Source organism: Montipora foliosa, chromosome 14 (genome assembly GCF_036669935.1).
Source record: "Montipora foliosa isolate CH-2021 chromosome 14, ASM3666993v2, whole genome shotgun sequence".
Taxonomy (NCBI): domain Eukaryota; kingdom Metazoa; phylum Cnidaria; class Anthozoa; order Scleractinia; family Acroporidae; genus Montipora; species Montipora foliosa.
The window spans coordinates 6,931,114-6,943,613 of NC_090882.1; the positions used below are offsets into that span (position 1 = coordinate 6,931,114).

The following is a 12,500-nucleotide window of genomic DNA, read 5'->3' on the forward strand; positions in this document are numbered from 1 at the left end:
TGTTTCCTATACACCCTAAAATCTACAACTGTATCGAGATTTTTTTTCTCAACAATCAGGGTCGGATAAATTTCAACGAAATCGATTCATGAACAAATTTTTGCTGATTTCGGTGCAAAGGATCGAAAAGGAAAAATGCTATCATTGTCCATATTGACTACATTATTGAAACCTCGCACCAGTTAAGCTGCCATCTTATCAAAATTATGCAGTCGGGCAAAAATCGTTGCGGCACTCTGACCACGATAAAGAAAATATAATATGCGACTGTGTGATATTCCAGATTAATAACTAGAGAGTATGGAGCTATAGCCTTCTTGAGTGATCTCGCATAAATTAAGTCGACGAGATTGATTCTGAATCTAAATACTAAGAATATCCTGTCGAATATTCCGTTCAAAGTTTTCCCTTTTGGATCCTTTAAGTCGTGAATAAATTAGTTATCTCAAGAAATTAGTACTTAGATATTGACGTATGTGATATGGGTTGCTGTGATATTTAACAGTTCATTAATCATAGTCTGTTGCGTGCAGCTTTTGTTAGTTTAAGCCGCACTCTCTTTGCAAGCCTATCAAATTGTATCGAGACGACATTTGTGGCACTCTCTTTGCAAGCCTATCAGATTGTATCGAGACGACATTTGTTGGTCGGTTGGCCTAAGTCGGTAAAAAATCGGACTACCGTGCGTTAGGTCGAACGTTTGAAACCCAGTTGACAAAATCAAACACGAGGTAAACACGAGGTTGAGAAACGAAAGAATCAGGTTGATCACGCATCCAGAGCTCCGCGATTTACCGGCATTGCATGAGTCATGGGTTCGAATCCCGTTGAAACCGTTTTTCAGGTGACTATAAGAGAAGTGCTTAAATTGTCCAGATAAGTGCCAGGACCACTTCTTTCTTTCGTCTATAACCCGCATTTTGAAATAGAGCGGTTTTCAAATGACTGTCGTAAAACCAAAACCAAAGTAATTACTTTGGCGACTCAAAATGGACGGAGACAATCCAGTAAACCAATCAAAACTCGAAGTAATCACACGTACCCGACACAAGGCGCGGGAAAATGTGCACGCGTGAGCCACGATTGGTTTTGGTTTCACTTCTGATTGGTTGAAAAATTGGCGCGAGAACTTTGATCCAATCACTGAGTGATGTGATGCAAAACCAAAGTAATTCACTAATTACTTTTGACACTCAATTGAAAACCGCTCTATACATTCATTTAATACATCCAACTCTCAAAGTAGATTAACTCAGATTAAGCGGGTATGCATTTGCCTCTCGAGGTCGGGGTATGCTCCTCATTGCTTGTCTTCAGTGCAACCATTCTCTTGCCCGTGGCTTTATGTGAGCTTTTTCTTTTACGACGAATTTATCGAAGAAATGTAATCGTTTCCATTTCGGAAGCCATCTTAAACCCCAAATTGCCGAGACACGTGATTAGAACAGGCGATTTTATTCAAAGCTCATTCAGATTCTCACCATGGCTGCTCAAGATGAGGAGTTTACCTTGCGAGGCAAAAAATATCAAGCATGTTGCACGTTTACCTCACGGTCTCGAGAGGCAAATATCTCACCAAAATCCCCCCTCTCCCCCCCCCCCCCTCCCCCAACCCCGCACACGGGAGGAAACGGCTGTGGCTGTTGCCTCACGAGGAAATGTGCTCAGCGCTGCCGCCGGCTTCACTGTCCAGTTTTTTAAATTTAGCTCTCAACAAAATTTCTGTATTCTGATTGGACGACAGCAGTTCGGTTTATCGTAAGTTGTGCCCTGCAGAATTCCAATTAAATCACCCGGCCATAGCAACCTCGCGCATAAGACTGAAGGTTTCAAATTGGGACAATAGCTTTCTCCCATTTGTAATAAAAACGACGTCTAAAATCTAAAACAAAACGTAACATGGTAATAAAAACACAGAAAACTCATACCTGGATGAAAGGTTTTCGTAGGTGAGTGAAATTTTTTCATAACTGAACACATTTTCCGTACACTTGTGCTTCTTGCAACTTCTTTTGCGTTCTTTCCAGTTCGAAAGTCCTAAAAGCGGAAAGCACGTTTAATTAAGGCATTCTTACTTGTTTTAAAATGCCTGTGTGATTAAAAAAAAATCACTTTCCTTTTTCTTCAGATTTTGAAAGTGAGTTTGCTTAACACCTGACTGGCAAAATTTTGAGGTTTGATTTTTATCCAAAGGCCTTTTACTTTGAGTGTGAGTTGTGGATTTCACGGTCCGCCAGTACTCACGTTCAAAATTGACCGATTGGACCTCAGAGGGTTGGGTCCAGGAAAAAGTGACGTCAAATGCTATGCAAAACGCGAGTTTAAAAGTCTGAAAGCCCAAAACTCCCGTGCTGCATATTAATTGTGCGGCGTACACACCAATTGTATTCTTAAACTAGTGAGCCTTTGACGCTCCTCTATCCAGCTCTCTCAAGATCTCAGAGTTAGTAATGACGCACCATTAAATAAGAATATTCCAGTTAAAATAAACAGGTGTCTTTTTGAAATCAAGGCTTAAAACTTTGATAGCTTAGTGTTTAGTTAACATAATTTTGAAATCCAAAAAAAAAAAATTGATTTTTTAGTCAGATGGAAACTTTAAGCAATCGTGTGTTTCTGGCGTACGTCTTCGCGTGTCAAGCGACCATTCATTTCCGTTTTGGTGTCGTCATCAGTGAATACTTTTATCCTGAGCCAATCACCACGCTTGTAAGATTGCACCAAGAAAAGCTAACGAAATGTGCCAATGTAAAGTAAATGCATTGGAACTGCTAAAAGGTATATGAGTTAGGCCAGTCATAGCTATAAGAGAATTTTATTTTAAAACGAGTTATTCTTGTTATGTGTTTGGTTGATAATGACAAAACTATTCATGCGTCTTTTTGTCTAAGAGTGCGTTTTGCTATCGTGAACAATAAGTTTTAAAAGCCAGGAACTAAAAACGCAGTCATTTGAACGACACATGTAAATAAAATTAGGCTAAAGAAAAGGACACGAACCCATAGTTAATGATGCAAGATTTGAATGCACAGTGAATAGCAATTAGTCGGCGTGCCTTATAGGTAAGATATTGTTGACGTCACCTATTGTCATTAATGTGCCAACCAGAGCCTCATTGGCTGTTGAAACAAAGGGTCTTTTGTTCCCATGTTTGGGATATTTGAATAGCAAAAGCAATGTTTGTAAACACATATCTTCCCTATAGTAAACTAGGGCTACCCTCTACCTATCATCAAGGGTATTCCATTAATCACACCTTAATTATTTTTTCACGCTAAGCCAAACTGCCTAATTAAGGGAAAACGTTTCTCAAACATGCTCTTTAACACGTTGTTTGTGCGAGCATTAACGATATCAAATGAATTGCAATGAATCATTTAAAACACAAAGCAATTGTATTGACCATGGCCGGACGAATTTGACAGTCCGACGTTTGACAGATATGATGATTTTTTATAAGACGAATCAAGACGTGGACAAGACAAAGGTTAAAAAAAAGCGTGCTGCATGGGTTGCATGCGTTTATTGTACATTTCTTACCGATATTTTGCTGTCTTTGTTTACTTTCCTTAAGCGCCATCCGAATCTGGCCACACTTAGCCGACCCTGACGTTCGTTGTTCAACGCGGAAGAGACGAAATAATTCTTGAGTATTTTAGATAACGCAAGTATGTATTTTGACGGCAAACTTCCCATTTGTGTGGCCTGTTTTGTTGCTCAATATAAGCTGCGTGTTTTTCCTTGCAGGTTTGAAAACTAAACGAGATGAGTTCGTTCCCAGAGGACGCAAGGGAACAATACCACGTTGCCGAAGAGGCTGTTCGAATTGTAAGGAAGTTTGAAAATGCGACAACGAAAGAAGATAGAAAGAGAAAGATTATTGAATTGTGTACCGACATTGCCAGTGTTTTGGATGCAAAAAGACAGTAAGTTGATCAATACGTGAATAGTCGGGGTTCTCACGAATTTCGTCGGCGAAGATGTAGAGAGAAGCAACTATAAAGTCGGCAAAGTTGACCTACCCGAAGTAATTTGACTTCAAAAAGAAATTCAACGTGGCAAATAGTTTACCATATTAGCCCACACGGTGCAAATTTTGTAAAATGAAACGGTGTGGACCGGAGATTTAAATACTCAGGAATTCTTTGGACTATAAATCAATAAGGAGAGTTGCTGAATCTAGGTTTCCTCGAACTAAAGATGAAAAGGTGGTAAGCTAGATCGCTTTTCAACACTAGTGTTTTTTTATTCATTTATTTTTACGAAAATAAAAAAGCTGATTTTATTTTCATTCGTTGAAGCTGAAAACCATTACGAAGAAGCCGAATCTGATATTAAGTGTTTAATTTGAATTGTCTCAACCGAAACAAACTAGGCGGACTTTCTTTAAGCAGACTGATCATATCTCTGCATACAACTCCTTGAATATGTCATAAAGTGAACGAATTGTTTTTTCAGTAGCAATATTTGTTTTAGAACCAGTAAGTTCTTCAAATACAGGACGGAGTCAATTTGTGGCTACCCTGTTAATATGAAAAAGCAAGCTTTTGTTTAAATCGGATATATTATTTTAACTCTACATGCTAAAAACAAATGGTGTCGCGGTAAACAAACTTGTCTTAAGCTTCACAATTGCTTCGAAAGTTTTAGTCATTTTTTCTCTCTGACGGAACTGAATTTTCCTGTTACAGTTTTTATTTTTCCAGCCTTTTTTCGTTGTCTCAATATTATTTTACCATGTTCAAAGCCAGCTGGTATGCTTTTATGTTAGAAATAAACATAAAAAGGCTTGTAGTTATTAATCTGTCTCAAATATTCAAAGATTGAAGCATTCGCTAAAGCTCGGTAATCCACTTCGCGGGAAAACGAGAAACGGGGGACAGTGTCATTGGTTAATTGCAAAAACGCCTGCTAGAGGTTGATTCTAATTGGTCGAATCTTTAATTTCGGCTTCTACGAAAAAGCTTTAAAGAGAAAAGCACATATCAACAGAACAGCTCAAATTAAAGGCACTTTTCTCTTCAAAAATTGACAGGTCAATACACAGTGGCCCTGTTTAAGAATCACGAGCTATTTTACTGGTTCTGAGTTTTTAAAAACGAAGAAAACATGACAAGTGTTTTAGATTTTTATCCTCCTAGTAGTTAAACTCAGCCTAGTAAAAACCGAAACTTTGTGTTAAGATCAAGACATGGAATTTTTTTAATGAAAACGAGTTGATCGTTTGCCACATCTTTCTTGCGATTGTATACGATTACAACGTATTTTTGCGAAAATAACGTCCAGTCAATTCTCAACATTTATTTTGAAAAATGCGGAAGAAAAACTACTTTTTTCCCTTGACATCCTCGAATTGTCGAATCCTTTGACGCGATGTTTACAGCTGCTGCTAGAATGCGCATGCGTAACATGGTTGGGTAGAAATAGCTGTCATTAATTCTAATATATAAATTACTGGTTGTGCAATGAACTCTGGGTAAAAAGCATTAAACTCGGTGGAAATTCAACGACTGGTTGCCATAGAATAGCTCGTATTTGTTTACCAAAGACGGAAAAACGTTTCAGGTTTTGTTTGCCATACGACCACTAATTGCTAACCCTGGCGACCAAGTTTTAGCATTTCTTTTTGAGAGAAAAAGAATCGGACTTTATACAGGTAAAATTTAATAGCAGGCTTTAAGACCTTAATGATACCATGAGCATGATTTTATTCAATTGGGTAACCTCTCGCTTTTGCGTTTGATTTCATGGCACTCGAACATAACAAAACATCGTTTGTATTCAGGCTGAATTATTTTTTGACGTTTTCTCCATTTTAATTCACAAAAATTACACCGAGAACCCAATACAGTGTTCTCTTGCCTAAATATTCGGCAATTCGATCGATGAAAGCGAGGGGTCATTTTTTATCAATTCGTACTGTGAGCTTAGCACCATAGCAAGGCTCTGCAGTGGATGTACAATAGTTACAAATTATTTCTGAAGGGGAATATTCCATTACGACGGTATACAACAGAACAAGAATGACACTCTGTCAAGTTAATGCCAAGCGACATTGCTTTCCGTCTTTTAACGTTTCTTAATTAGGTATCAAATCCGGCTGGACATTTTTAAAACAAACCAATTTGTCTGTTCTTTAATCTGCAATTTTTTTTTCGGTCGCATCATTTCCATTTCTCTCACGACATCTTTTTCCTTTCATAAATTTGAAAACGATGCTCAGAATGCACGCGATATTTTGATACAATAATAATCACTTTAATATTCCTCATAAATCTTTTATTATGACTGGCGTTTCTCAGAGTTCTTTCTCAAAAGCGATTATGAAAACCGTGAAGCCACAAAAAAGAGAACTTTTGCCGTTGTTTTTATACATGATAAAGCGATTTTCAATTTAGCAACGATTCACTGACGATTGTGATTTTTGTTCACTGGTAAAGTATAAAACCTGGTAGTGCTAAATTAACTATCAAGTAACAATCGAAATTAAGATATGCTTAAAACAGCCAACTGAGGCAACTAGTTTGCTATTTGCAAAGTGTGGATTTGGTAATTTTATTGCTGTTTCGTTAATTTTTTTTTTTTTTTTGCCTTGGCAGACTTGAAGAATTGGTCAAGAAACAAAACGCCGAACTTGAGGAACTTCGGCAAAGAATCCACTCTGCAAATACTGCTTCAACATCAGGACGAGGTTCTTTGACACCGGAAGAAACACAGGGGACCACCCCAGCGTCTTCTGGGAGAGGAACATCTTTGTGCCATAGAGGTACCGACCCCTTATATGAATGGCCAGAGAGACCATCTACTTGCACGCGGTCTACTAGCCCTGGTCTCTTCAGCAACATGACGTCACCGGAGGAGTCACGCAACAATGTGACAGGCTATCAGGAGCTAGAAGAAGAAAACAAGGAGGACTTCAATGAAAACGTGGTAGGAAGAAATTACAATTTCACATTATTAACGTTATTTTGTGATCATTTCCTGTTATTCAGGATGTAAATTGTGAAGCAATTATCCGGGAAAAAAACTGGCATCAACATCGTGGGTGTTTACGTTTTGAATGGCAAAGCAGTACTCCACAATAAAAATGCACCTTCGGTGCCGCGGTGCCCCTGTTTTTGCTCGTTTAACCTACTTTTATCATTTCTTGTCAACGCCGTTTCTTGCGTAAGCAGGAGCCCACGGTCTAGGGGCGACCAACAGCATTATATTCCTGTAACGGCGTTTTCACAGACCAATCGTTTTGATTGAATTTCACGGGAATTATACTCCCGCAGGAGCCCGATGATGACCAATCAAAAGAAACTAACTCGACGTCATAGTTTCACCGAACCGGAACTGCCTTTGTTTTTTTGCGAAAAAGGTAGTCTGATCTAAAAGTAGATCGGTCAGTAAAAATACCGTGACATGGGCTTAGTATGGGAGTCGTTCGATCCCGGGCATTGGCTCCTGGCATAAGGCATTGGGAGGAGCCTTTTATAGAAGGGAGCTTAAGCAAGAACTCGGCGACGGCAAAGAGAACGTCATCTCAAAATATAAATTCACGTTATTGTAATCCCTTTGTGACTATTTCAACCTTTTTAATATGACAAGGGTGTGGTAGTTCCTCAAAAATGACACTGGTCGGAACGGCGCATAGTTTAGGGTAGAAAATGAACATTTATCCTCAAGTGCTGTCGTTCTTCATAAAACCTAAAACTTGGCTATTTCACGTTGTTGTTTTGCTGACGACGGCAAAGAAATGGACAAAAGGCGAAAAACGCACGTGCAGGGCATGCAAAGCTATTGTTTTTGTCCACTAAATATGCAAATTAATGACGTTTTCGTTGCCGTTCGAGGTTGTCCTTGCATGCTTAAGCTCCCTTGACAGGAACCCATGGCCCGCAGCCTACAACTCCCATACTGGGCCTATGACACGGCATTTTTGCCGACCGACGTATTTTTAGACTACCTTTTTCGAAAACAAACAAAAGCAGTTCCTGTTCGGTGACCTTATGACGTCAGGTTAGTTGCTTGTGATTGGTCATCGGACTCCTGTGGGAAGCTCATTCACGTGAAATTCAATATAAAAATAAATCGGTTCGTGAAAACGCGGTGACACGAACACAATGGAGTTGTAGGCTCCGGGTCATGGGTTCCTGCGCTAGACAAGTACAACGACGGAGGGAGCTTAAGCACGAGATGTTTTTTAGGCAAGGACGGAAACCGGAAGTTTGTCTGGGCAACTGTCTCTCCCAGATTGCTAAACTAATAAGATCCTTATCAATATAAATGTGATAGCGTCAAGACAAGAAGGAAAACACCTCACTTCCGATTGAAGTCGATGGCTCAAAACGAGGGACTTTAAAAGGACCTACGACGTTGAAGTCGGCGAAAACATAATCTCAAAATATAACTTAAGTCTTTCGCGATTATTCCATGCAACACACTCAAGTCGTACAGTGTGGGCGAAGTATCCTAAAAAATAAATCAGTACGAGCGGTTTCAGAGAAAATGTAGAGAATGAACTCGGATTCACATCTCTGTGCTCACGTTGGCGTTAAGGACGGTGCCTACTATTGTTATTGCGCATACGTTCTGCGCATCTCGAGATACTCGGGTTTCCTATCGGTGATGCTTACTAATACAAGGAAATTTTTGCACGGTTGAAAAATATCTGGAGAAAGTAGATCTTAGTAAGTTCTCTTGATATCCAAAAAGAAAATTGGGAGCAGCCATGCATTTTTTGAGGGATAATTAAGCTTCAATTTGAGAAAGAACGCCATACATTGCTTTGTATTTTAAAGCTTGTTACAAATATTATTGATGAATTATCTTTGAAAAATGCGTGGTTACCCCCAATTTTATTTTTGGATTTCAATTGTTAAGATCTACATTTCCTGCATAATCATAAACCGGGGCAAAAATATCTTGGAATTAGTTGGCACCGTCCTTAAACTCACTAAAGTATCGTGTTTAAGTTCCCTATTTTTATGTTACCCGTGCGAAGAGTATGAATCGGCCACGGTTCTTACTTGACCGCGCCTGCTTTGTTTGACGATCATTTCAAGGGTGATTCGACGAAAGAAGATGACCACCTACATGATGAAGTAAATGAGACGAACGCGGCCGTGAAGTGTGAAGAGACGAAAGAAGCGGATGTTCGTCCCGAACAAAAACAAGTTGAAGAAGTGAAAGAGAAGAGCAAAAGGTATTTTTTGGTTTTCCTTCGAGGCATTGAATGGACGTAGAAGGTTAAGCTGAGAAAATGCGAAGGATAATCATCGCTGAGGTTGACCATTTCTAGACTAAAAACAAAATATGTTTTTCGACCAATCCCAACCGACCACGAAATTCAAATGAACCAATCATTATGCAAAACGAGTTCATGCAGCCAGCGAAAAGGGCGGGAAAACGCGGGTGTGCAACAATTGGTTTAGCATTTGCCCCTGGTTGGCTAAGAATATAGCGCGAGAGATTTTTTAACCAATCACCAGGCTCAGTGATGCAAAACCAAAGCAACAGCGAAAGTACTTTCCACATTCACATGAAACCAATCAATAGGAATAAATTAAATAACTCGGCCATACTCGGAAAAAAACCCGAGTACACGAACTGAGGAGTCGGATACACGACCCGGAAGTTAAGATTCACTTAATGAAACCAAGATTCATTAGGAAAATAACACAAACAGCGGTGATAAACATTGTATTCCAACGCATTTTTATAAAACTTGACGTTTCGTATGCTAGTCAACACACATTTTCAAAAGTGACCGTTTCAATTTTTAAAAACTATATATATATATGTCTCAAACGTTTTGTTCAGGATTGTAGACTATAACATCATTAGTTAACATCACTATAACATCACATTTGCTCTATTTCAGAGCAAATGTGAGAATTATATAAACACAATGTTGTAATTGCATCCATTGGAGACTCGGAAAAAATCCGAGCTCCAGATGGGATTTTAACCCACAACCCTCAGTGATTTAGTCAAATGCTCTAAACCAATGAGCTATTGGAGACTCTGTGGTGAGCAAGGGTGAACTTTGACTTAAACTGGATTACGCAGTGGGAAAGTCAAATAAAGACTGACAGCATCATAAATGCATCGCACATTCACCTTAAAGCAAATAAGAGATGCGTCAACCACGATCAAGAGAGCGAATATGAGAATTATCATTCTCTTTTTCAGAGCTTTACAAAAATCAAGTGCTGCAAAGAAAGCTTCTCCGAAAAACTCGAGACGGCAAGAGAGGGGGCTGGTTTCTAGTTCAAAAATGCAGGCAGGGAAGCGAGAAAGCAGTGGACAAGATTCTGCAATTAGGAATAATGCTAGACAGACGGCACGAGAGAAAAACAAGACTTATGAGACGCTGTGGAAAACGAACCAAATTAACCCGCTGTTTGATGATAGTCTGAGGTAAGCGAGATCCTGTAAAGTTATTTTTGGCAAAGAGAAAAAAGGGAAGAGTGAGAGCGAATACCTGTTCCCCATGATAACTTAAAATCTTTTTTAAGATAGAGACCTTTGTATACAGTTTATTTTAAGATAAAAACATACGCACCTCGCAGCGCCCACGTTGCGGAGGTGGTTATCTGCTACTTTCATGACCATGCGGCCCAATTTCACACCAACTATCCAATGAAGCGTTTCCTTGACAAAAACCCCGCGGTAGGACACCGATTAACAATAGACTTCAAATAAAGCCAAATACATGGAGACTCGCTCTCTTAGAAGGGCCTTGTCCTCTTCAGTTGAGCTGTATGAGATGTTAAACCCTTATGTTCCCCCAGAGGCAATAAACAAACTAAACAAATGATTTGACTTGTACCTTGACAAAGAAACTAAAGGGAATTAAATACAAAGTGTGTATGTTGCCTGTAAAATCCGTTCTCAGGTACAATCCCTTTTTATCTAGGTTAAATTGCTGATGCTCATTTTACCCAGGCTGAATACGCACTCAGATGAATTGAAGAAACTTTTTTTAGAACCTAAATTAAGCGTAGAGATTAATTAGGGTCAGGTTAGGATTAGTTTGGTTATTATACATGGATATCAATTGACTTATTATAGAAAAGTAAATAATGAAGTCTGTGTGATAAAAGAAGAGATCTTAAAGAGAAAAAGAAAAGTTGTCCTCAAGCCAAGAAAGAATACAGCAAGATGAACAAACTTGTAAAGAGAGGAATGGTTAAAGCGAAAGAAAAGTGGATTCAAGAACAGTGTGAAGATATCGAAACCAACTTGATGAAGAACAATAGCAAGAAAGATTATGATACTGTTAAAACATTAACAAAGCCAAAGCAAAGCAAAGTCAACACCATCAAAGATAAGAAAGGTGAAATCATCGTTGAGAGAAGTAAAATCCTAGAAAGGTGGACCGGGTACTGCTCAGAACTGTACAACTACGAGCGGCAGGGCGACGCCAGAGTCTTAGACACACCAGAAAGCCAAAGCGACGACTCAGTAGACCTCAGATTGAAATCGGAAATTGAAGAAGCTGTAAAAATGTTGAAGAAAGGGAAGTCACCAGGCGTTGACAACATCCCAGGAGAATTGATTCAAGCAGGCGGTGAGCATATGACGACAGCTCTTCTAAACATCTGTAACCAAATATGGAAAAGTGTTAAATGGCCACAAAACTGGACAAGATCTCTTGTTATTACACTCCCCAAGAAAGGTGATCTCAAACTGTTCAACAATTACCGAACCTTAAGTTTAATCAGCCATCCAAGCAAGGTTCTTCTCAGAGTCATTTTGAACCGCCTGAAGCACCAAGCAAAAGAAATAATTGCCGAGGAACAAGCCGGCTTTATGAAAGGCAGAATTACTGTTGAACAAATCTTTAATCTCAGATCCATCATTGAGAAGTATCAAGAACATCAACAAGAGCTTTATCATGTATTTATTGATTTCAAGAAGGCGTTTGACAGGGTGTGGCATCAAGCGCTGTGGGCTACGTTTAATAAGTATAACATCAACAAGACCTTCGTTTAATCAGTATTGGTTGTTTTTCCTGATCGTTCGCGCATACATTTATTTTGGGACAGGTGGCTGTTTTCAAGGCTCTTTTCAACTGAGTCATTAATGCAGCTTTTTTTCCTAATTTCAGAGGTAAATCGAAACCTTTACGACCAAGCAACACAAACAAAAAAACCGCTGACAAGCGTGAATGTGAATCGCCGTCAAGCAGTGATGTGAGCGATGAAGAAGAGGACTTGACTATAAAACCGGTCAGCCCTGCAATAGAAAACTTTATTGTCGTTAAATGAATACCGTTGATATTTTGTTCTTCGCGCACTTTATTTTACTCAAAACACTGAATATTCATTTATGTCGTTTACCTCTTAGTGACAGATTAATTGAGAACAGAATAGACTGTTTCGTTTAGCACCTGTTCCTAAAGGAGGAAATCAATTAGTGCAGTACTCTAGCAATGTCGGCGTAATATTGTTTGGACGCTCATTGCTCGTAAAATGTTCCAGGTGGTAGTTACACTGACACAGCCTCTT

At 39.1% G+C, this 12,500-nt stretch overlaps 1 protein-coding gene across 5 annotated transcripts in view; it reads left to right on the forward strand.

Moving 5' to 3' along the window:
- The window catches only part of LOC137985227 (outer dynein arm-docking complex subunit 2-like), a 47,681-nt gene that overhangs the window by 12,474 nt on the left and 22,707 nt on the right, over nt 1-12,500 (forward strand). For 2 of the 5 annotated variants that reach the window (XM_068832776.1, XM_068832775.1), the window contains exons 2-6: nt 3,748-3,926; nt 6,600-6,930; nt 9,051-9,190; nt 10,180-10,407; nt 12,101-12,221. In XM_068832776.1, the coding sequence (XP_068688877.1) occupies nt 3,766-3,926; nt 6,600-6,930; nt 9,051-9,190; nt 10,180-10,407; nt 12,101-12,221 (981 nt within the window). In that variant the 5' untranslated portion in view covers nt 3,748-3,765. Of the gene's footprint in view, nt 1-3,476; nt 3,669-3,747; nt 3,927-5,510; nt 5,657-6,599; nt 6,931-9,050; nt 9,191-10,179; nt 10,408-12,100; nt 12,222-12,500 lie in introns of those variants that run through there. The other 3 variants (XM_068832777.1, XM_068832774.1, XM_068832778.1) reach the window with 3 other exon arrangements.